The 25,823-nt window shown below is 36.7% G+C and overlaps 1 protein-coding gene across 2 annotated transcripts in view; it reads left to right on the forward strand.

Moving 5' to 3' along the window:
* The window catches only part of ELMOD1 (ELMO domain containing 1), a 64,325-nt gene that overhangs the window by 33,800 nt on the left and 4,702 nt on the right, over nucleotides 1–25,823 (forward strand). Inside the window, exons 1-9 of one of the 2 annotated variants that reach the window (XM_004382471.1) lie at nucleotides 3,532–3,676; nucleotides 3,813–3,841; nucleotides 4,928–5,025; nucleotides 9,337–9,466; nucleotides 14,861–14,994; nucleotides 18,088–18,156; nucleotides 19,264–19,287; nucleotides 22,124–22,174; nucleotides 23,346–23,479. In XM_004382471.1, the coding sequence (XP_004382528.1) occupies nucleotides 3,532–3,676; nucleotides 3,813–3,841; nucleotides 4,928–5,025; nucleotides 9,337–9,466; nucleotides 14,861–14,994; nucleotides 18,088–18,156; nucleotides 19,264–19,287; nucleotides 22,124–22,174; nucleotides 23,346–23,479 (814 nt within the window). Of the gene's footprint in view, nucleotides 1–3,530; nucleotides 3,677–3,812; nucleotides 3,842–4,927; nucleotides 5,026–9,336; nucleotides 9,467–14,860; nucleotides 14,995–18,087; nucleotides 18,157–19,263; nucleotides 19,288–22,123; nucleotides 22,175–23,345; nucleotides 23,480–25,823 lie in introns of those variants that run through there. The other variant, XM_004382472.2, reaches the window with a different exon arrangement.

A 25,823-nucleotide genomic window follows, 5' to 3' on the forward strand; every position in this document is an offset into this window, starting at 1 on the left:
CGGCTGGTGGGTTTGAACCACCGACCTTTTGGTTAGCAGCCAAGTGCTTTAACCACTACATCACCAGGGCTGCTTTTAGAGACTTAACCAAGAAAACAAAAGTTGCTGTTGAGTCGATTCCAACTCATAGTGACCCTATAGGACAGAGTAGAACTGTCTCATAGGGTTTCCAAGGAGCAACTGGTAGATTCGAACTGCTGACATTTCGGTAGCAGCCAAGCTCTTAACCACTGTGCCACCAGGGCTCCTTAGGGACTTAAGAAGATCCAAATAATTTAAGAAGTGAGCTCCTGGCAGCAGTTGATGGTAGAAAATAGCCATCCTGAGATGCTCATAGGGGAATTTTGCTGATCTGGTCCTTTAATGAGAAAGCAAGTTGGGCATTGCTTCTGTCATCAAAGTAAGGGGTAGCACTGGTGTTTCCATCTCTCATCATGCCTTGCCTGGACCAGGTTATAACCTAAACACAGATTAATTATATCTGTCAAAACATTATTTTACCTAGTGAGCTGACTCTTGAAAATATGTAATATCTAGCATAGCAAATTGGCCTTTAATGAAATATTTGTGGACACATTGGCCCATAAGAAAAACAAGGAAAAAAATAAAAAATAAATCCTACATGATAAATAGCATTATCAGGACTATTGGCCTAAATTACAAAAGGGTAAGTAGTTTATAAATGTCACTTCATAATTGAAGTGGATATTTCTCTTTCGTGATTTGTGATCTTATATATGTGATTATGTGACTGGGATGTGATATACCTTACAGGGTAGTGAGCCCTGTTGTGGATTTCTACTGGGTCTCACTGTCTTTGGTAGAGTGAACATCCTCAGGAGAGAAAAAAAAAATAGCATGATGACGTTTCTCTCCTTTTATGTAAGACTGTCTTATTGCAAACCAATTCCCCAGACCTCTTCTTGTGTGCAAGGAGGCCAGTGGGAGAAATTACAGTTGGGCTCAAGTTACTCTACATCTGGACACTTACTGAAACCTAGGATGACAGGTCTAGGTCTCAGGCCACATCTTTTTATAGACCTGTTGGAGAGGTCACATTGAGACCATGTTCTGTAGCTTTATTTAAGCTATAATATGGTCTGGTGGCTTGCACCCTAAGTGGGGTGAATACAGAGATACTCCATAAATAATTATAAGAACGCTTTTCTCCAGAAAGATTTAGAACTACAAGAACCTAGCTGTCATATGGTTCTGCCTACACTGGAGTTCTGATGCACAGCTTTGAAAGAGGCTTCATTTGAGGTGTTAACCCACGTGTGAGGCTGACTTTACTGAAAATTGCACATGGGTACCATCAGGATAAATAATTGTGGAAGGCTTTTATTCTTGATTTAATAATAGATATAACACCTCCCAGTAATTATTATCATTGCCATTTATTGCTCAATCTTTTTTTTTTTTTTTTGGCATAGCTATCCAGTAATTGAGAAAATGAAAATTTTTTTCCAGGAGAGCAAGTTGATGTTTTATACAATTTTTTACTTATCTGATTAAAATATTCCTCTACATTTATTTTTTGGGTTACTTTTTTTTTTGGTGGGGGGAAGCTGTTAATGTAAAAAATCCTGACAGATCTTAGAACATATTTGACTATAAGAACAGTTGAATGTTAGGCTTTACAGCATATTAAATCAATTCATTGTCTCTGAGTAGAATCTGGTTGATTTCATATTAACTGACTTCCGGCAGAAATTTTATATGCACTTTTGAAGTGGCTTTTGGTGATCATTTTATCCATTTAGGTTTTTATAATAACTTTTTAAAATATAAAATAATACATATTTATTATAGAAAAAATAAAAATATTCCTAAAGAAAGTAAAAATTACACATAATTCCATTACTCAGAGAAACCACTGTTAACACTTTTGGTGTGTATCCTGACAGCCTTCCTTACCTACCCCCTGTACCCACCCCCATTTATACATGGCCATTAAAATTTTTTGTTTTATTTTTTTAAAGGAAAAGTAAATCATTTTATACACATTCCTTTGTAATTTTTCCTACTCGATAAACATATTATGAACATTTTCTCATGTTGGTAGATATTCTAGGACATAATTTTATTGCCTGGAAAATATAATATTATGTTATTTTATAGTATCTTGGCTTCTAGTACTATTTCATTGTATTCCCTTCTATTGCCTTTATAAGAAATAGACCCCCATGCCTTTATACAAGTCAGACTGTTAGAATTTTTATTTTTAACACAAGGCTGTTGAAGATATTGGAACCAACCAACTGGAAGATGTTGGTTCCTTTTCAGGGATGGATCACATCATTGAGTCAAGTAGTTAGCTATTCCAGTTCATCTGAATAACCCTGGATCATCTTATTTTAGAGCTGGAGGGAATGAATGAACATTTGAATAACAATGTTTTCTGAATATCTTGTAAAAGGACATTGATAGGAAGTAACATGGATAATTCTGCCTCCTAGGAATGCATAATATAAAGAGAAGATGGGTTGGAAACAACTAGAATATAAGTTCCTGGATGATAGATCCTCTTTACCTCTATAGCTTGAGTCTTTTTTGAGACTGAGTAGTACCGTAAAGTAGTAGGTACTCACTTTTTTTAATTACACGTCAGCATAAAACACAAAATTCACATGTACCAGAAACATATGAGTAAGTACACAATTGGTGATTATATAGTTCATAGTTTTTACAGTATCATTGGAGTGAGGTAGAATGTACAGTGATTGGAGTGAGGTAGAATGTACGGTGAAGAAAACCTTTAGCAGGAGCCAAGAACAGACTTGTCTTGAGGTAGAGTATTTGAAATGTTTATATCAGAGAATGTTGTCATCACTGAGGAGAACCAAAGGTCTTGTTTAGTGAAGTGATGAGGAGGGCATCCAGCAAGTTCAAGGCACGTTGGGATTGGTTAGCAGGGAAGACAAGTGGCTACACAACCAAGTCCTCAAGAAAACAATGTCTAAAGGGAAAGCAGAGGGAGAGAGGAAAGAATGGGAATAAGGAAAGAAATAAAATAGTGAGTGGGGGGTGGGGAGGGGTGCAGTAAGGAGGGGCTAGAAACAAGCCAGAGCACGCTGAGTCTATCCACAGAGGCAGAAGAGGAAAGTTGCCATAGCATGTTCTCTCCCCATATTTAAGGGAGCGGCAACTCCTGAAACACAAACAGTATTAAAGGATTCTGTTTTCAAGGTACTGATTTACTTCCAAAGTGTTTTTCGGCAAAGGTTAGACGGTAAAGAATCCCAGTGCTTCGCCTTCAGTTTGTTGGAATATTAAGTTTACAAGAGTAGGGTACTCTGAGATTGCTGGGAGTCCTGGTGAGTGTGTCAACACAGATCACAGGCTTCCCAGTGAAGGGTTTTGTAGCCACCTCAAATAAATTCATGTGGGATTAGGAAAATGAAACATACTTGCAAACCCAGAAGTCTAATGGCTGATTGTCTCCTGGGCTTTTTTTCTTGCTGGTGGTGGTTGCTTTCTGTTCTCTTCCAGAGTTCTATTGGAAGGGTGCTGTCTTTTGTTTTTGACAGAATGTTGATCCAGGTGTGCCTGTATTTTTACTGTAAGTTTTTGTGGCGCTGTCTGAAATTTGTAATGAGGAAGCTGACAGGAAAATGTGAGCTGCAACGGATCTGTTACAGTACCAAGCCTGGAGCTTCTAGAACCATGAAAATCGGTAAGCATGAAACAAAGAAGTAAGCCAAATGTAGGGTTGGTTGGATTGAAGATATAGTGTTATATTTCAGTATAATGATTTTAAACCATTTGTAAAGGATCATTTTTGAATGACGTTTTTGTTATCGCTTTAACAGAAACATCACTGAGGGATTCAAAAAGTAAGGTAAGTAAAATGGTTTCTATATTTTCAGCAACTTTTCACTTGGAAGTTTACCTCCATCAAAAAGTTAAAAAGAAATTAAGAAACAAAAATTATCATGACTATGAAAACTAATACAAAGTGAGAAGTAAGAATTGTTTATCACAAATCACTGTTTTTTGATGTGAGAGCAGCTGCTGTATGGGAATTTCTAGGCAGGTTTGTGAAGCACTTATTACTTCATTGTTAGATCAGTCCTTTTTTATACCTCTCTCCAAATCATAAAATAAATATCCCTTGAAAATAGGAAGATTATTAACTTTCTGGTATCTCCTTAATATCCAAATCATTTAACTTTATACCCAAGATTTTCCAGTATAATCAAACAAGCCACTCTGCTAGCTCTTACAGCATATAGTTGAGCATCCACAGATAGAAGTAACGTGGAGTTTTGGGGTTTTTTTTTTCATGATTCCTGATGATTTTGTTTTATTATTTAATTTAGGCATCCTTAAGACTGTTTCCCCCATGTACCTGACCCTTTAATCATACACATAATGCCCCTTAACAATGAAAACCATGTTGGGTGAGGCAAAGACAATATATTTCAATATAAATGACTTACAACAGATGAAAATGGTAAAAACAAACAAAAAACCAAACAGCTGTATGTATTTCTGTTTTATGTTATCTTAATCAGGAAACTTGCATTACCTCTTGTAAAAATGTCGAATTTATTAGAATTCAAGTACACTATATCATTATTTGCTTTTAGTTTTTTATCTTCGTATGGAAGATTAAAGCAAATATTTGAAGCCTCTAGCCAAGCAGAAGGCGCCCTGGTGGCGCAGTGGTTAAGCACTCTGCTGCTAACCAGAAGGTCGGCAATTTGAACCCACCAGCCACTCCTCTGGAGAAAGATGTGGCAGTCTGCTTCTGTAAAGATTTACAGCCTTGGAAACCCTATGGGCAGTTCTACTTTGTCCTATAGGGTCGTTATGAGTCAGAATTGACTTGACGGCAATGGGTTTGTTTTGGTTTGGATCCAAGCAGACCTGATTAAGTCACTGGTGTTCATGACAAGGGAACTGATTGAAACATGTTTTTCAGCTGTTGCAGACTTCAGTAAGTGTTCACCCTGACGTTATTGAAAAAACTATAGAAGACATCATGGAACTGAAAAAAATCAACCCTGACGTAAATCCACAGTAAGAATATGTTATTATGTCAGGAATATAGAACACAAGTCTTATGGCCACATATTTAGTATTTCTACATATCCTTCATGAGCTTGCTTACTTGCTTTCTCTCTCTTTCTATGCCTAGAATAGTCATCTGCAATGTTTTGATTTTCGGATGAAGAATAAAGAAAAATAGGTGGCTTTTTCATGTTCGTAACTGGCAGCAACTTTATACCTCTGTTGTGATTTATGTTTCTGGTTCTGAGATGTAATGAGTGCAAGAAATTTAATGCATACCCAAATATTGAAAGATGTGATAAAAGCAGCCCATTCATCAACAATCGCTCTATGCAATACCTATGTTTTACACTAACAGTAAATGTTCAAATTGTAAATGTGCCTAAGCTGAATCTGCTCCGTCAAGAACATTCCTTCAGCTCATGACAGGCTGGTATTGTTGGAGACAATTCCTACCTGCTTGTCGAGAAGATAAGCATGTGTGGGAGGGAGAGAGATGGTTTTTATATGAAACTTCAGAACTTTATAATTTAGTCATCACATCTTGGAAGTATTAAAATGCATTTGGCAATATGCATGACATTTAAAATTAGCTTTATCTTTTCCCTTGGGTACAGCAATTTTTCAGTAAAATTTTGGGCTAAGAACATTGGGTAGAATGAATTCTGAATGCAGATATATTTAGAGATGATTTAGGTAGGTAACAATCAAACTGTCTTTTAAATGTGCATGCGCTAGAACTTCAGATGCTACTGCTGAGAAAGCCTTTTAATTACCAAAGACAGTTGAAGGGGATTTCAGAGCGCTCCTTGCAGAGGTCTGTCTCTTGGAGGGATTCTAGGTGCTACCAATCCAGGGATCATCACAAAACTCCATTTCTATCTAGTCTCCATAGCATGCTTTTGTAGCTACTTCTACTCCCACTCATTAGTTGCCTTTTCCATATGGAGCCGTTAAAGGTTGACTTAGTTATGTAGATGTCTGTTTGAAACCTTCTAATATATATTTATTCCTCTGGGAAAGTGGTAAGAAGGCAATTCATTTTAAATTAGACTGAACCAAAAATTTACAACTGCAACTGGGCATGAGGGGTGTATTAGTCCTGTAATCATATTTAGAGATTGGATTAGATTTAATAGCAAATCTTTTCTATGACTCTTCTATGAAAGTTATATAGGTCTCATTCAAAGGCACTTCTTTGCCATCTATCCTTTTTATTTCCTTTAGGAAAAAAAAAAAAACACTCTTATAGGTAGTAGATTGTGTTTTTACATCTTAACCTGGATTCTAATGCCTTTTTTCTAGATTGACATTGACAAAATCTGATTTAAAAAATTAAATACTTTTCTGAGAAAACAGATAGGAGGGAGGGATGGGGGAGACATTTGATAATTTAATGAGATATTACTAGTATTAACCTCACTTTGTTTTAAAGTGTTCCTTATCGTGGTAGTAGAAATTAGTAAAATTATTAGCCTTTCTTGTTCCCTCCTCTTTTATTTCTCCCACTCTCTTCTTTTCCTCAAAATTAGTTCTCTTCTCAGTCCTGCATCGATCTTCTGGATGACCACTGTCACTTTGCTCTTTTCTTAAACTTTAAATCTCTGATTTCATTTTTCAGTGCTATGGTAACAAGTAATTAAAAGTTCCATTTAATTGAATGCTCAATTTTATTTGACTTTAGTATCTCTGGGTTATCTGATACTGTCCTCTATGTTTGGGGTAGGTAATATAATTTTAACTACCTGTGAGCCCTGGTCATGCAGTAGTTAAGAGCTCGGCTGCTAACCAAAACGTCAGCAGTTTGAATCCACCAACTGCTCCTTGGAAACCCTATGGGGCAGTTTTAGCGTGTCCTGTGGGTCAGTATGAGTTGGAATCGACTTGATAGTGGGTTTTTTGTGTGCCCCTAACTGTAGACTTAACCTTTATGTATCTCATGTACCTCAACAAAAAGATGATAACACTGCCATTGTGGTTATAATGACCACCACCTCCACTACAACAAAAATGTTCAAAAGTAGTAAGTGAACTACGATCAGGAATACATTTGACAGGAACTGTTGAGTTGGATCATATGAAATTACCCATTTTTTAACCATTTTGCAGTCAGCGTGGAATAGGAAATTTTGTAAAGTGCTTAGCAGGAATAAATAAACATGAAGTACTTACTTTTAGATTTTAAAATACCATCAAACAAGAACAGAATAAGATAATAACTTATGTGTCACTGGTTTATATGGAAAAAAAAAAAGGATCTTAAAAGCTTACAAGCAGTGATCCAAGGTACAATAATTGGTCTCTGTTGGCCTGGAACTAGAGGAAGAAGAAGTATCGGGAATAGGAGGAGGAAATGAAATGTGTGGCTGATTGCCTCCATGAACAACTGTCTCCTTTGCCATGAGACCAGAATAACTGGATGGTGCCCAGCTACCATTACTGAACATTTTGATCGAAGATTCTAAAGAATCCTGATCAAAATGGGAAAAATGCAGTATAGAATTTCAAATTCTCATGGAATCCAGATTTTCCGGAGCCATGGAGGCAGAGTAGACCCCTGAAACTATTGCCCTGAGATAATCAGTAAGCCTTAAGCCAAAAAATATCCTCTGAAGTCTTCTTTAAACCAAATATAGTTTAGCTTAATTAATAAAGACTGCCTGCCTTGAGCATTGTGCTCTTTCAAGAACTGTCTATATGGGATCAAAATGACAAAAGCAACTGGAAAGAATAAATAGGAAACTCAGGGGGCAGTGAGTTTATGTTAATGGAGGAGGAACAAGTCACAAAAGGAGGGTGAGAATGGTTGCACAAATTGAAGAATTAATCAATTTCACTGAATTGTACGTGTAGAAATTGTTGAATTGGTGTATGTTCTGCTGTGTATATTCTCAACAACAAAAACAAAAATAAAATAAATTTTAAAAAAAAGAACAGGAATAAAAGCATCTTGGTGATTAGTTAGCCACCTGTTTAATAAACTTGTTATGTGACAGCCTTTTATATTATAGGTTGTAGGAGAGGAAGACAGTGGTCAGATCACAGAAAGTAATGATCTTCTGTGTGATATGCTTGCCAGATTGTTTTCTGTCCTGGTGATATGTTCTAAGGGAGCCGTTAATCATATAGTACACATCCAGAGCAGACTAAGCAAGATAGCGAAGCATCTGAAAACCATGTCCCGTGAGGGACTTGGAGGAATAGGGGATTTTTTTTCTATCCTGGAAAAGATGAGACAGGAAGAAAGAATCACTATCTTAAAATAGGTAAGCATGGTAGGGGAAAGGTAGAAATAAATTTGCTCAGTATAGTTCAGAGGAGAGAATTTAAACCATAAGTTTTCAAACAACCAAAGCAGTCAGAGTGTAATGGGAAATTTTGCAAAGTAGTGAGTTCTCTCCCTGGCAAGCCTCATCTGTTAGGGACGCTCCTAAGCAGAGGTTTCTTTCTAAAAATCTTCTTGCCCCTAAGCACCAGAGGGTTATTTCTCTTTCTGTTTCACACACACACCCTTCTGAGATGATTCTGATATAATACCTGATGATAGTTACAGCTGCCATCGAGACAATTCTGACTCATGGCAACCTCACGTATGACAGAACAAAATGTTGCCCAGTCCTGCATAATCCTTATGAGCTCCGGCATGTTCGAGTCCATCGTTGCAGCTGTTGTGCCAGTGCATGTCACCAGGGGTCTCCTTTGCCCTTGTTGGCCTACTGCTTCACCAAACACTGTGTCCTTCTCCAGTGATTGATCCCTCCTGATGATGTGCCCAAAGTAAGCGAGTCAGACAATGTTCTGTTGTGATCCCGTAGGTTTTCACTGGCTAATTTTCCGAAGTAGATCACCAGGCCTTTCTATCTAGTCTGTCTTAGTCTGGAAGCTCCACTGAATCCTGTCCATCATGGATGACCCTGCTGGTATTTGAAATACCCATGGCCATAGCAACACACAAGCCACCACAGTACAAAAAGCTGACAGACGGGCAGTAGGGGATATAAATGAGCTCTAAGAACCCATTGTTTCCTATATTTTCTACGTATTACTGTCAATCACCTGCAAAATGAGCTTCTTTGTTTTTAAGTCACACTATAGCAGCTTGGCTTAAGAAAAGGCCTAGAGGTAAATTTTAGCTAGTTTCTATAGCTATCCAGGTAGAGATTCAGTAAGAATTGTGTTTCTCTTAAATATATCCTGTTTGAGCAAATTACTGGTATCATATAAATATGCAGAGTTCTATTAAGCATACATCAAGTGAACAAATGCCAGAGAATTTTTTTTTTCCTTCATGTGTATTTCTTCTATTTTTGAATATCTCAGGTTGGGAATCTCTCTTCAGGCTTGCCTTCTGCAAATTGTTGGATACAGAAACCTTATTGCCGATGTTGAAAAACTGCGCAGAGAACCCTATGATTCTGAGAATCCCCAACATGAAGAAATGCTTTTGAAGGTTAGTCCTTGAACACACGTTAGTCATTGGGTTAGGTCAGCTAACGTTTGCCGAGCACTTCCTCTGTGCTGAGCACTGTGCTGGACATTGGAGTACAAAGAAGACTAAGACATGGCCACAGGGAGGAGTTGAGAAGGCCTGGTTTTCTTGCTGGTTCAGATGTTGGAGATAAATTTTTCACGCTAAAATTCATGTGAAAAGTTAAGTTTAAAGCCAGTTTTCTTTTGTAATCGGAGAAAACATCAGAGGTGATTTCTGTGGGCTGTCACATTTGGCTTGAGTTTAGATTGTTTACTATGTGTTAAAAGCCAGTTAGGAGACATAGCATTTGTCAGAGTGACCTGGGATTTTCATTTATGACTTTTAATACACATCAAAGAAGATGTAGTTGGTTTCTGTTTCAGCAATAGCCCTCTTGGGAAGTTACTCAAGATCTTAAGGATGATTATTTATTCATGTAACTTGGAGAGCAGGTGAACGTTTATACCTGGCATATTTGAACTGTTGAAAGAATAATACAGAGTTACGAGTACTTCTGACTGTCAAAGCGAAAACTTAAGAATCTTACGTGATGTTATTTTTATATATGAAGCAGTGTTAAATTTTTACCTCAAAACATCGAATTATGAGAAAAAAAAATTAAGAACAACCTTCAGAACTACTCATCTGAAATGTTTTATAGCTTCAGTTATGAAAATAGATGCTTTTTAGGATGGAATGCTTCCTTGTCCTTCCCTAGAGTTCAAAATGGGAGTAACAAAATATGAAGAAAACATTTGTTTAGCTGCCTTAAATTTATTCTATTGGAAAATGTAAATAGAAGTTGTAGTTTTAAAAAAAGATCCTGTTGTGTTTTTGTGTGAAGGAGCATGTGTTTTTGTATATGTAAGTACTTAAGCAGATGACTCATTTTGTCTCTGCTAATTAGAACTGGATCTGATGTGAATCATTAATAATTAAAGAAGCCTCATTCTTGGCAATAGTTTTTCTTCCTCCCTTTCTCTCTGCTTAATTTTAGCTAACCTACTGGTTGAGTTTCATCTCCTTCTATTGCCTTTTTTTTCTTTCTGATCATTTTCTGATAGAGGTAGTTGAGTTCAACAATATGACCTAGAGATGAGAAATAAGAGATGAATTAAAGAGAAAAGAGGTGGTAAAATTAACAGATTGGCTAGAAGCACCTGGACAATTCAGTACCATGGCTGAGATACCTCAGAATCAATTAATGACCTTTGGGCACCTACTATGCGCCATCCTTAGCGGATCTCTTGAATGTGTGCTAGCACATAGTAGGTTTCAACAAATATGAGTGAATGCATACCTTCATGAGGTTAATTAGATACATGTTGGAAGCTGTTATCATATGACTTTTATCTATAGTCATGATTTCAGTATGTACGTGTTATCATTTTTTATTGTCACAACCATACGAGGTGATGGTTATTATCTGCATTTTAGAGGTGAGCAAACTATAAGCATTTTAGTCCAGGCTGTGATTCACACAACTAGTAAGTTGTGAAGTCAGGACTGTCCACTACTGCATTAGGTGCTTTGAGGAAAGACATGGTTTCTGCTCTCCAGGGGTTTATAATCTAATTGGGGAGATCCTCTGCCCTGGTGGCGCAGTGGTTAAGAGATCAGCTGTTAACCAAAAAGTCAGTAGTTTGAATCTACCAGCCACTCCTTGGAAACCCAATGGGGCAGTTCTACTCTGTCCTGTAGGGTTGCTGTAAGTTGGAATCAACTCAGTGGCAACAGATTTTTTTTTTCTTGCTTCTACAAAAATCACTAAATCTTACCCATCAAGCCCCCTCCCCCAATATCTCTCAAATGCTTGCCATGCCCATTGCCCTATTCCAGCCATCATTTCTAACCTGGGCTGTTGTGATAGCCTTTCAATTCTGCCACTAGCCATTCCCTTCCTCCATTATAGCTTCTAAAATACTGCTGGGAGGATATTTCTAAAACACAAATCTAGTCATGTTATTCCCTGAGTTAAAAACTTCAGGCTCCCTGTGTCCTATAGTAGAAAGCCCATGCATCTTGGCATGGCATTTTGGACACTTTCCTATTTATTTCTCTAAGCTACCTCTCTTGCCTCCCCATGTGTACAGTACATTTCCACCAGGTTCCCATTATTCACATGACCCATGGCCGTGCCATTCTATACGTCGAGATACTTGCTTGTGCTGTTCTCTCTGTTACCTGTTATTCACACAGCACAAGTCTGCTCATGGTTTAAGTCCTTACTCAGTGAATTTTCAAATCTTCTCTAGCCTTCCTAAGCAAACTCACAAGTGGGACCTTTATTCTCTTAGTTACTTAGTGCTGCTACAACAGAAATGCCACAAGTGGATAGCTTTAACAAAGAGAAATTTATTCTCTCACATTCTAGGAGGCTAGAAGTCCAAACTCAGGGGGAAGGCTTTCTCTCTCTCTGTCGGCTCTCGGGGAAGATCCTTGTCTTCCATCTTCCCTGGTCGAGGAGCTTCTCAGCGCAGGGACACTGGGTCCAAGGATGCAGTATTCTCCTGGCTTTTGTTTCTTGGTGATATGAGGTCCCCCTGTCTCTCTGCTGGCCTCTTTTATATCTCGAAAGAGGTTGGCTTAAGACACCATCTAATCTTGTTGATTGAGTCCTTCCTCATTAACATAACTGCCTCTAATCCCCTTTCATTAACATCATCGAGATAGGACTTACAACACATAGGATTTACAACACATATCAGATGACTAAATGGTGGGCAGTCACACAATACTGGGAATCATGGCCTAGCCAAGTGGACAGACATTTTTGGAGGACACAATTCAATCCATGACGTTCTCCTTTTCAGTTTATTCAAATTCCAGGTATGATAGTAGTAAAATAGAAATAATAAAAACATTTATTGCATATTTAGTATGTGCCAGTCATTACAGTAAGTGTTTTACAGCATTATCTCATTTAATCGTCACAGTAACCTTGAAGGTGAGGTACTGGCATTCTCATTTTTCAGTTGAGGAAACAGGCAGAGCAGGTAAGTGACTGCACAAGTTCACAAAGCTAGAAAGGACTCTTAACTGCTGCACTACACTACCCCTTAAGGGAGAAACCACTTCTTGTTCTCATTTGTATTTTCAGAGCCTGCTCCATGGTTTTTGTTTAACTGTCTGAGCTTAGGCTTACTTATCTTTCACATGGATAATAATACCCTGGCTATCTGCTTCACAAAATTTTTCAGAGCAAACTAAGACCTACAGGCCAGTTCTGGGCTGCCACTTGTTTTTGTAATAAAGTTTTATTGAAACACAAGCCCTGCTAATTCATTTATATATTATCTATAGGTGCTTTCCTACAATGGCAGACTTAAGTAGTTGCAGCAGAGACCATATAGCCCTCAAAGCCTAAAATATTTACCACCTGGCCCTTTATAGACAAAGTTTGCAACCCCTAGTTTAGAGGCCCAGATAATATATTGCCATATTGTATAAGTGCTTTGCTTTATAAGCACAGGAGGGCATTGTCAGTGTTTCTACTTAGATTCCTATAGTGTAAAAAAAAAAAAAAATCTGCATTTTATGATCATTTGACATGGACTGGGATGAAATTTAATATCACTGTGTATTCTTGTAGCACTGTATATATGAGTTATTGAAACTAACATATTAAAAAATTTCTAACTGAGTGCTTAACCATTGCACAACCCAGGCTCCTTAATCACTCACTATAAACCTACTAAAATAGGTAGGGTCTATTTTAAAAATAATTTGAGATTACATCAAGTCATTGTTCAAATGAATATGATATCTGTTATATTTTATTTCCACTTTCTTCCCCAGTGTGGTAGTAATCAAATCCATTCCTAAAGGGTTTTTAAAAAGAGGCCTTTCCCTGATGATGATGACTGCTCTCTTATTATTGAGTATTCTTCTTCTGATGGTCTCAGAAGGATTTTCTGTTCTGATGAATGCACAGCACTAACAATACAATATAAAGAGATTGCTGATTTCCACGTTTGATATTTTGCTTCAAGCATGATGGATTTCCTTTCTTTCCTCTGAAGTTTTTCTCTCAACCCTTTAGATAAATTGAATTTACCATTCGTGCCACTGAGATAAAATATACCATCTGAATAATAAGTAATTTTGGATTAGTGCCTAGAATAACTGAGATGAATCATCACTTTTTTTTAAGTTAGTATTTTCTGTCACTGCATATTGTTTTATACTGTGCATATATGTGACAACTCACTGTAAAGCAAGGTGTTTGTGTACTACTGTTTTGTTTAAGCTTTAAAATTCATGTAACAGAAGAAGCAATTTAGAAGTTGAATTATATCTGAAATAGTAAAAAGGAAATTTTACATTTGTGTTTGTGTCCTGTCTATAATGCAGCTGCAATATAAAATATTATTAATAGTCTAAAAAGTAACTTTTTCTCACATACCCATCTCTACTTATTAGAATTAGTACTTAAAGCATTATGTATTTACATTATATACAATTGTGAGTCTCAGTCTGTCTCTCAGTAATGATAGGTGTTGAATCTATAGTTAATCTTTCTATAGAAAATTTAGAAAAATAAAACCAGTTCTATTTTTAATAGTGTATCATATTTAGAAAGTGTACTTGCTCATGGGTATATGATTGATTGTAATTGCGATTCTTTTAGGTAACTCTTAAAGCTGATACTATGTCGTGAGGTTTATTCTAGAACGTTGCAGATCTTGCCATATTCACTACGTGATAATGTTTACTCTCCCTTCTGTTATAGATGAGACCTAAGAAATTAAACTCAAGTTAATTCACTTTTCTTTTTGTTAACGATTCTGCTGAAAGTTTTCATACAAAGTGAGATAAGCATTACTTGAGAATTCAAATGATGGATGCCCCCAAAATTTTTACTGTTCTCCCCTTCCCTCTATACTCAGATACGTTTGATGGCTTCAGGAGCTTTTGTTGGATATATATATATATATATATATAAATAATTCCATGTTGACAATTAAAACAGGAAAACTTATAACTCTATAATACACAAGTGCACATTTCATTACCTTCAGAGCGACGATGTCATCACATGGCACACAGCTTCTGGAACACTCCTGAACACTTGTGAGAGAATTAGAGTGAAAAGGTCAAAGAACGTCTTTATTTTATTATGAAGATAGCTTTTACTTCCCCAAATCCCTGAAAAGGTCTTGGGTACCTCCAGGAGTCCTCAGACTATACTTTGAGAACAGCTGTCCTAGAAAATTGAAAGATGATCATATCTTGAATTGTCTTTTATTTGCATATATTCAGCTTCGTGCAGTTTCTCCTAATAATGTAGTTTACAAAATCTGAATACAAAAAATAAAGAAAAGGGTATTTGTGTGTGCATGTCAACAGGGTAATTCTCTTTCTTGTCTCCAGTTATGGAAATTCTTGAAGCCCAATACTCCACTGGAATCTCGGATTTCTAAGCAATGGTGTGAAATTGGTTTCCAAGGTGATGATCCTAAAACAGATTTTCGAGGAATGGGACTTCTGGGACTGTACAATTTGCAGTAAGTAAAATGAAGAATAGTTGCATATTGAAGTGATATTCTGGTCTCTTAGTATTGTTTTGAAATGGCAAAGTTAATAGTGCTAAGAATGGCTTTCCAGAAGACTCCAGGAAAACATTCAAGTTCTCTGAGAGGTAACTCTGATTCATAAAATTTAAAAAACTACTACCATCATGCTTTTATTTCTTCTAGACTTCATGAATTCTTAAGACAAATCTCAAATGTATTTATTTTTAATTTTTTATTATGAAAAATTTCCAGCATATACAAAAGTGACAAGAAGGTTGTAAAGAACCCCCTTAACTGATCACCCAGATTCAGTAATTATCAAGGTTTTGCCATAATTGCAACATGTGTTTTGTTTTATTTTTGTCATTTCACCCCTCATATTTTAATGTACACCTCTAAAGAAATGAATATTTCCTTACCTTAACCACAGTGCCATTATTACACCTCACAAAATTAATAATAATTCCTATTTGCAGTCCATATTCAAATTTCCCAATTCTCTTAAAAATGTCTTTTTACAGCTGGTTTGTTCTAATCCAGATCCATACAAGATCTACACATTGCATTTAGTTATTATGCCTCTGGGGCTATTGTAATTAGAGCAGTCTTCTCTCCCTCTCTGCCCCTCCCCCAGTCCCATACTCACCCCCCTGGAAAGATTAGAAACTTGTGGAAGATTCCAGGTTAGTTGTGCAATAAAATGTTCCATGGTCTTGATTTGTCTGCTTGTACTTGTACCCATCCTGGTATTTCCTGAAAATTGGAGGTATTGGGAAAGGCTTGAATAGGTCCAGGTTCATATCGAGGTAGGAAGTGTGCAATATCTCACCGCTGTCAATGCTGTGATGAGAAGGGTCAGAGGGGTCACATCCTGATGGCTCCGTTGTAAAGTCCCCCATCAACATGTAGTCTAATGGTTTCTACCTTCAGTGATTTTCATTCAGTCAATGAATGGTGCAAAAAGTGCTTTTCTAATTCTGTTATTCTTCCCAGTTTTCAGCCTGGAATTCTGTAAAGACCAAATTTCCTTTATAAACTAATGTTATTTGGTTTTAATACAATAGATGCTCAATTTTTCCCTGTAGTTACCAATTTTCAGATAAGAAATTGGTGCCCAAGTTCCCTTGCTTGATGATCAATAAACTTTTTTCTGTTTTTTTCTTTAGCCTTCCATTTTTTAAGTATCATTTCAAACTTAGGTGTTTTTATCTATTTAATGAGATTCAGTTCATTGCAGGCATTATTTTTAGATGCTTAAATGCAGTCATTATTTTTAAAGCCAAAGGGAGCACTTTCAAGTTGGTTCTTGGGTCCTTTTGACACTATACTAGTAGTGAGGATAGTGATGTGTTTTTAAAAGAAATTAAGACTTACTCAGTCATGTTTGGTGGCACCTATTTTTCCCTTTATTTTAAATTTAAAAACCAAACCCGTTGCCATTGAGTCGATTCCAACTCATAACGACCCTATAGGACAGAGTAGAACTGCCCCATAGGGGTTCCAAGGAGTGCCTGGTGGATTCAGACTGCCAACCTTTTGGTTAGCAGCCTTAGCACTTAACCACTACACCAACAGAGTTTCATTTTAAATTTATGAGGTTTAATAATCACACAGTGTTTTCTGGAATGTGTTAAATGCTGCATTAAAATGTAATGTGACTGAATAGAAAATAAATTTGAATGACAGAGGTGGAGTTACAAATAAGTGGGTAAAAGATGAGCTTTTGAACAAATGGAGCTGAGACAATTGGCCTTCCATTTAGAAAAAAAATTAAATATCTCATCTCAATTCAAAAATTTAATGTGAGAACAAATCTTTACAACTTTTAAGAGAAAATCTTTAAGGTATTCAATTAAGGAGGGATCTCTTAAAGACACACACAAAAAAGGCATAAACTGTAAAAAAAAAAAATCAATAAATTTCACCCATTAAAATTGAAAACTTCTATATGATAAGCTGGAGCCCTAGTGGCACAGTGGTTAAGAGCTCGTCTACAAACCAGTAGGTTGGAGGTTTGAATCCACCAGGCACTCCTTGGAAACCCTATGGGACGTTTCTACTCTGTCGTATAGAGTCGCTATGAGTCAGACTTGACTCCACAGCAAAGGGTTTATGTGATAAGCTGCCATAAGCAAAGTGAAAATACAAGCCATGACTGACACTCACAAAAATGGCAGAGGGTCCACATCTAGTATATTCTCTGTAGGGTTAGTTGCTTTATATATTGTTGGACATTTTTAGATATGCTGGACAAAGAAATTTTTACAGACAAAGCATAAAAGAGGAAACCCAGATGACCAACAAAAGTATGAAAAGAACCTCAGTTTCATTAATAATCATGAACATGTGTAGTAAAATTTCTGACTTTGGCATGAAATTTTCTGAGAGAAAATTCAAGAGCTTGTTTTACTCATTAGATTTATGCAGGAAATATAGAGACATCAAATTATATAATACATACAATAGTTTTATAATTGTCTTCATGAAGAATCTTTATGAAGTATTTTTCAGGTTCTGTAAATTTTTTATATATATTAGAATACTTCACTGTCCTTTCTCCCCGAGACAGAAGTTTATTTTTTTTAAATATCTCTAAGCAGCATAAGATATTATCCATTCATCCAGAATTCAAATATCCAGTAAATATTTTTCAAGAAAAATGCATCATCCCCCACCTCCTGAAGTCTTTTCTCTGCCCTTTGGATGTCCCAGCCCCTCACCATTCCCCTCAACCCAGACGTCTGCCTCCTAAGAGGTTACTGCCTCATCAATGACTCTTCTAAATAAGAATACCCTTGACTCTGTGGAATGGCAATATTCATAATTAAATTTTCAAACCTACTGGATATGTTTCTAAATCTAAGTGAGTTTTACAACTGCCCCACTGTTGTCATTATAGTTGGAAAATTCTATTCTGAAAAGCTGTTTGTTTTCTGGAGGAACTGAGACAAGTGATACTCCTATGCCAGTGTGCATCTCTGAAACCCAAATGGCCTGAAATTGAGTTGGTATGAACATGTGAAGTTACGATATGGAGATGGAGTTATGATATGGAGTTGTAATCTGGTTTTGCTCCAATTGCAGGTATTTTGCAGAAAGGGATGCTGCAGCAGCTCAGCAGGTCCTCTCTGATTCTCTTCATCCAAAATTCAGGTAATTGCTGAAAAAAAACTAGAGGGATTAGGTAGAATTAACTTCGTCTCCTACACTCATCTGTGGATGAGATTCTCAGGGTAGTCAACCCACCATAAGTGAGGCTTAGAGCACTTTTATTTTATTTATTTATTTATTTTTCATTGTTTTTAAGTGAAAGTTTACAATTCAAGTTAGTCTCCCATAAAAAAATTTATACATTCATTGTTATGTGACCCTAGTTGCTCTCCCTATACTGTGACAGCACACTCCACCATTACACCCCAGATTTCCCGTATCCATTCAACCAGCTCCTGACCCTCTCTGCCTTCTCATCTCGCCTCCAGATAGGATCTGCCCATTTAGTCTCATGTATCTACTTGAGCTAAGAAGCACACTCTTCACGAGTATCATTTTATGTCCCATAGTCCAGTCTAATCTTTGAAGAGTTGGCCTTGGGAAGGGCTTTTAGTTTTGGGCTAACAGAGAGTCCAGGGCCCATGTCTTCCAGGGTCCCTCCAGTCTTAGTCAAACCATTATGTCTGGTCTGTTTACTAGAATTTGAGTTCTGCACCCTACTTTTCTCCTGCTCTGTCAGGGACTCTCTGTTGTATTCCCTGTCATTGGTGGTAGCCAGGCACCATCTAGTTCTTCTGGTCTCAGGCTGATGGAGTCTCTGGTTTATGCAGCTCTTTCTGTCTCTTGGCCTAATATTTTCCTTGTGTCTTTGGTGTTCTTCATTCTTAGAGCACTTTTAAATAAGCTCTTTGACAAATGATGAATAGGAGGTTTTAAACTTAACCCAAATCCAGGATGTAGGAATTAAAGCGGGCACACTTTAAGTGAGATATTTATTTAAATGGACTGATAATGTCACTGATGTCCAGGAATACTGAGGAGGTAGACATGGAAGAAGGGGAAGCAGAGTCTAGGAGAAAGAGTTCAGAGACAAAGGAGCATGATGCAGGAAGAGAGGAGAGAATGGAAGTCATGAAGTCAGGGTTCCCCACTGAGAAAGTCAAGAATTTCTGAGACTTTTGTTGTTATTCTGTAAAATTCTAGATTCTGAATTATTTGCAATTGCATTTACCTTTCTAAATTTTTTTTCCTCTAACTGATTACATGAAGGGATATCACTAAAGAGGAAATAAGGTATTTTTTCTTTGCTTTTGTGTTTTGTTGCTTTTATTTTATTTTTGAATAAGTATGGTAATAAGATTTTTTTAAAGGAAATAAAATTCATTTAAAAATTTTCAAAAAGCAAACATTTCCCAACTTTTTATGTAAGATTTGGGCTGTGTTTTAGTGAACTAAAAACCAGATTAGACCACCCCCCCATGGAAAATGTCTAAGAGCCTTTCTACAGCCATGACTATACCTGGGAGGAGAACCATTTTAACACCTCACCTGAAGGCTGAACACCTCAACTCATGAAATAAGTAATACATGAACTCCATCTGTTTAATTTTATTGTAGCTTGAGGGACAGAGCATGGCAATTTTATCTACATGTCTATACACACATGTGCGTGCACACAGAACACACAAATGCTAGCCTTTTCTTAAATAAGAGCAGCCTCACACACCCTCAAATACTAGTTATACTCACCACACATGCTCTGACTCCATCTACTCCCCAGAGAGGGACAGTTCGCTTAGGCGTTTTACTGCACAGAGCAAAGATTGTTTATACCTTTTGGCTATTGTGAATAGTGCTGCAATGAACATTGGTGTACAAGTGTCTGTTTGCGTTCCTGCTTTCAATTCTTTTGGGTATTAAAATTGGCTAGGGTGTCTGTACACTGTCAGGTGGCATTTTCTGGAGGAGTATTAGCCAGAAGACATGAATCCTCCATGGTCCTTGGCAAGTGACAATAAGCTTAAAATATTTTTTTATTAACTGTTGGAGGGGTGTTAATTTTATATATGAGCGATTCTCAGATAGGCTTTATAAGTTTTATCTTCCATGTCAGCCATCAGAGAGGAGGTATAATTAATATTTGAGGGTGTGTTTGGCTGCTTTTATATAAGAAAAGGCTAGCATTTGTGTGTTTTTGTGCATGCACTTGTGTGTGTATAGACATGTAGATAAAACTACCATTCTCTGTCCCTCAAGCTACAATAAAATTAAATAGATGAAGTTCATGTATTAATTATTTCAAACAGATGGTACATGTGACTGCATACAAATCAGTATGTTTTGAAAAGGCTGCTGTCCTTCACCAATGCCTGAAGGAAATACATACTGACCAGTTGTGTTATCAACATAGGTTCTGTCAGGCCCTGAACATTTCAGGTGTTCCACAGGGAGAAGTCAATTTGTACTGAGGAAAGCTCTCTGCTACTTCTCCTTCAGTAAGCATATACATAACTGCTCTGGTGAACATCCATCTATCAGGTCGGTCCTGAAGTAAATTGAGGAATAAAAGTGAATTCAAGTTTAAGAGGAGAATTTTGATGATTAGATTTTTGTTGTTTTTCTAAAGAGAGGAATCCAGTCTGTTCGGGCCAGGATATCCTATAAGTGATCAAATGAGTAGTTGTTTGGCCTTTACTTATATTTCCAATGCAGATAGAGATTTAATTTAACAAGTATAGAGATGCTATGTATTTATAAAGCTTTGTTGAAGAAAAAATAATTTCTTATAAATTCACATATATAAAATTTTTTTTAAATTTCACACATAACTCACTTTAGTTTGGATATGAGTCTTGTAAGATAAAAAATCTGATGTCTGGTTGGTTGGCAGTTACATTTAAAAATGAGGTCACATGTTTCAACATGAATTAAAGGCAATGGTTTTTGAATTATGGCTAGTCATTTACGAATAGAAAGTACACATAATAAAATATCAGCTTTGCATCAAGTTTTTGTGGTTGTGTGCTGTGTATATTATGTGTGTGCCTTTAAATGTAATGTTTGCAGTGTACTCTAGAGAATTCTTCTTTCTCCTACTTAGGTGAAAGCTAAGTCTTCGTAATAATTCTAGTTTTAAATTTTAAAGTTAAAGTTTAATGACTTTTTAAAGTGTAAAACACTTAATTAAGGTTACTATATCAGTCATAAAGAAGAGTGGAACACAGTTCCCGGCCAGAAGACATTTGAAGTATGAAGGGAATGGGAATGAGGGCCCTGAGCAAGTATACAAAGTAATGCAATATAAGGCAGTAATTTCAAACTACTTCTAACATAGATATCTTTCTTCAAACAGTCTTATTCAGGAGCTAAAATTATAAAACAGATTATAATGGAACTACTGTGGTTTAGCTGATTTAGCATAGTCAGATGAAATGCTGTGGAACTTGTTGGAACAAAATTTTTGCAAGCTGTATTTCCTTCCTCCCTCCCTCCTTTCTTCCCTCCCTCTCTCTCTCCCTCCCTCCTTCCCTCCTTCCTGTCCTCCCTCCCTCCCTTCTTTCCTCCCTCTCTCTCTCCCTCCCTTCCTTCTTCCCTCCCTCCTTCCCTCCCTTGCTTCCTTTCTTCTTCTCTTTCTTTTACTAACTTAATCACTTATCAATAAACATTTATTTGTTATGTACTGTGTACCAGACCTAACAAATACAGCTAAGTAGGATAATCACCATGAGATAAAACCAAACAAAATACAGTGGGAATCATGAGATAGTGAGGTAACATCTGTTAGAGGAGGAGAGATACCAGACAAGGTTTCATGGAGGAGATATTGTTTGAATCAATTACCGATATTGTAAAAGAGGATCTTAATGTTTGGTCTTTAGGGATGTCTGTTAATGCTGTGCTAAAGTGACCAGTGGGTAAGTAGCGTGGCTCTCAATAATTCCATTTCTGAGCTCCATACAAATTTTATTGTGGCTTTTCAAGTCAGTAACATTAAATTGATTAGTGTCTGATAACTGAGTTACAGACGTCTCTGCATCTAGTTAACAGTTTTATGAGCATTGAAAGAAAACAAGTATCAATTAGAGAGTCAGTCTCTTTTTTTTATTCATTTATTTGTTCATTCATTTAGCAAATTCAGCAAAACAGAGTGGGAGAAGAAAAGGATGGATAAAGCAATTGGGTGAGTGTGATTTCATTTATAAAGGTAGATCTAAATCAGAATCAGAAGTTAGTCAGCGAATATGTCCTAAGAGCACTGTGAGAGACAACAGGGAAGAAAATCCACTTGTCCAGATGGAAATATATAATCCAGTTGAATTTTTTAAAAGACTTATTTATGTGTTTTTGGATCTTTTTTGGGTAATTAATTATATGATACTACTTTCTCTGTGGCCAACTGGTAACACATAGAAAACTGTAACTACATTGGAATGATTTTCAGAACTCATCATTTAGAATTGTATTTGGTAGAACAAGAAAAGAATTATATTTGGTAGATTTCTTTTAAGGATTTCTGCAAGGTATCAGGCTACTAAGTACAAATTTACTTTAGAAGGTTTTTTTAATAACATGTTTCATCCAAAAATATTTCTGAATAGGAAACTCCTTTTTTTTTCTGTGCTGGATTTATATTAGCAGAGAGGACTAAAGAACTCAGTCCCCTTTAATTTTTGATATACATGTAGAAAAGGGACTAAAAATTATACTCTAAGTGTTAAGATATCTATTTTAAATTTTTCTCATTTTAAAAGTAATGTACAATTTATTATAGAAAATATAGAAAAGTAAACAAAAAAAATCATCCCAATCTTATTCCCCTAGCATACCCATTATTAATATTTTGTGGTATTTCGTTCTAGCCTTTTTTCTATGCACATGTGTGTATATAATGAAACTTGGCTTGTTCTATACATAATGTTTTATATTTTTTTTGAAGTCTTTAAGAATATAGTTTTTTATTAGCTATAATATGCTGTCATATGAAATTACCATAATTTATTTCAGCTGTCTTCTTTTTTTTAGAATATTTGTTTTCATGTCTTTGCCATTATAAATAATGCTGTAATGAATATCCTTGTGCATAAAGCTTTGTCCTCATTTGATTTTTTCTTTTATAATATGTTTAGAAATGGAATTATCAAGTCAAAGCCTATGAACTCTCAATTCTCTTGGTACACATTACTGAAATTTTCTTTTACGCAAAATTCCCGGTTTTGTTACAATACAGAAGGAAGGGTAACCTGCCACTCTGATAAATAATTTAATAGTAATTTTAAAATCCTGCTATCATTTTTTGAAATGTTTATTTCCCATATGTGACACTCAGTTGGTTTTGTGGCTTACGCTTTCAGGTACTCGTTTGCAATTGTGGGCATCAATATAACTGATCTGGCATATAATCTACTGATCAGTGGAACTCTCAAGACCCATTTCTACAATATCGCCCCAGAAGCTCCAACATTATCCCACTTCCAGCAAACGTTCTGTAAGTGTCCTGTTGCTCAATATCAATGTAAGTTTGTTTCTACAGAACACTCCAGACAAAGGTCAAAGCTGAGAGGTCTTTGTTATTTGGCTGCCTTTAAACTTCATCGTTTGGTTTTGATTTTTTTATTTTCTCATTCAAAAACCTACACTTGTGTTTTCAGGCATCATGGATTTTTCTCTTTCCCAACTTTTGTGTAATATCAAATGTAGCAACTGGCCTGACTTGAAGACATTGTGGATCTGTCTGTCTGTCTGTCTCTGTCTCTTTTTCTCTCTCTGATCCAGCATGGTCATAGTGCTTAAGAGTGCAGGATCTGAAGACAGGCAGCCTGTGTTGACTCCTAGATCTATGTTTACTACTTTTCTAAGCCTCTGTTTTCTTGTCTATAAACTCAGTCCTTCGTCATAGAGTTGTTATGAAGATAAAATGAGGTAATGGATAAAAGGTCTTATTAGCTAGTCCCATAGTGCTCACTGGATGATAGCAAGAGGGGGTGTTGTTTTAGTGAGTGATATTGATGGTGGTGATGTTGTCATTGATATTACTTTTACAACTACCATTACCACTGCTGCAGAAGGTAGCATGACCAGCCTCTGTAAGAGTAGGTGGGAGTAGAGGCTAGTATGGTTGACCCTGAACCAGAGCCCTATATTGTCCTCGACTGAAAGGTATTCTTTTGGGTTGCGGTTGTGCTGAGGTTTCAGAAAATAAAGACTGAGACTATATGGCAGAGTCCTGGGTGCTAGCCTGCATTCTTAGAGGCAGAATCCTAAATCTAACTTCATGTCATTATAAACAGAAACAAACTGGGTTGGAGGGACATGGAAAGGTAGTCCACCTGGTAGTCAAGCAACCTAGGCAATTTAAAGGAGAAACGTAATTTGTACCTTTTAAACCATGCTTACTGCACTGATGGCTTCATACCTAAGCTTTCTTATCAAGAAAATTCCGAAGTTTTTCTTCTGCTTTATGTTTTTTTCTAGCTTTTTTCTGCTGTTAATTTGCTAAACGGGTCTACCATTCTTTCTAGATATGCTTAAGACATAGTTCTTGGACCCCCACATTCACCACAGGGGAGTAATATTTCCCAGTTCATTTGTAAAATATGACAGAGTCATAAGTTAAAAGCAATTTATTTCATCTAAACTCCTAAATTAATAGCTATTATGTTATCTAGAATTGTGTCTGTTTTTATATCTGCTTAATCAGGACTTATGGTTAAAGACGATAGAACTAATAAGTGCATTATGCTCCGTTCCCTTCTGACACTCTGCTACAGTTAACACAGAGGGATTTTTTTTTTTACAAAATCACAAATCCACAGGATAGGGAAGGTTGGAGAGGAGGAAAAAGAGCAACCTCATTTTGGAAGCTGGAAAACAAATCAAGTGGTAACTGATTTAGTAGTCCTAAGAAAACAAATTCCCAAGCAGGTATTTGTGGAAAGGTGAGAAGCAACCTGAATTATTTTACAGAATTCCCAAAAGTTTCCTGAATTGGCAGCATCAGGTGTCTTTGGAAATAGGGGTGAAGATAGGGCCAAAAACTGCACAATTGCTTGAAAGTCTGTCAAGAAGCTCTTAGAGGCCCAACTCCCCTTCCCAGGTGACTGTCCCTGCCCTCCTCCCAGTGCCAGAAGAAGGTTGGTGAGTTCTTCTCTGGAGAGAGCAAAATAAAGGGTCTCTGACTGATGGGAACCAGGCGCAGCTGATGGCACTGTTGGTAGCAAACCATACAGAAAGTTGCTATGATGAAGGTTGAGAAACCCAGGCTGCTTCGTCTACTCAGTTCCTAGAACTTTGGTAGCCAGTCAAGAGAGACTGAAAGGGTCTTCTCTGAGGAATCTGAACAACCCAAGAGAAAAGACCTAAAGATATTAATCTTTGGGTCTCCCTAATGAAACAGCCAAGCTATATCACTCTGTAGTGATGTTTATAATCAACAAACCCTGCCTATGTACTCAGAACATACAACCAGCTTTAAGTCCAGTTGGCTTTTTTAGTCAAAAATATTCACAGACAACTCAGATATGTAAGTGTGGTGGTTTAAAAATGTCCACAAATTCTTTGACGCTCTTCCCATTTAGCAGCAGGGTTTATGTGCCTCCATTAATCCCTACATTTTGAATCTGGGCTAACCTTAGTGACTGGTTGACCAATAGAGTATGGCAGAATTGATATTATGTGACTTCAGAGTCTAAATCAGAAAAGGCTTTTGCCTGGTTCTCTCAGGACCTGATAGAGGAAGGTACTATTTTTTTAAAAATTGAAAATGTTTTGCAGGTATTATTCAGTCTGGAAGTCAGAGAAAGCCTCCCAGAGCAAGGGTCACTGTAGCTTAG

The sequence above is a fragment of the Trichechus manatus genome, unplaced genomic scaffold (genome assembly GCF_000243295.1).
Source record: "Trichechus manatus latirostris isolate Lorelei unplaced genomic scaffold, TriManLat1.0 scaffold00094, whole genome shotgun sequence".
In the NCBI taxonomy this organism is placed as follows: Eukaryota; Metazoa; Chordata; class Mammalia; order Sirenia; family Trichechidae; genus Trichechus; species Trichechus manatus.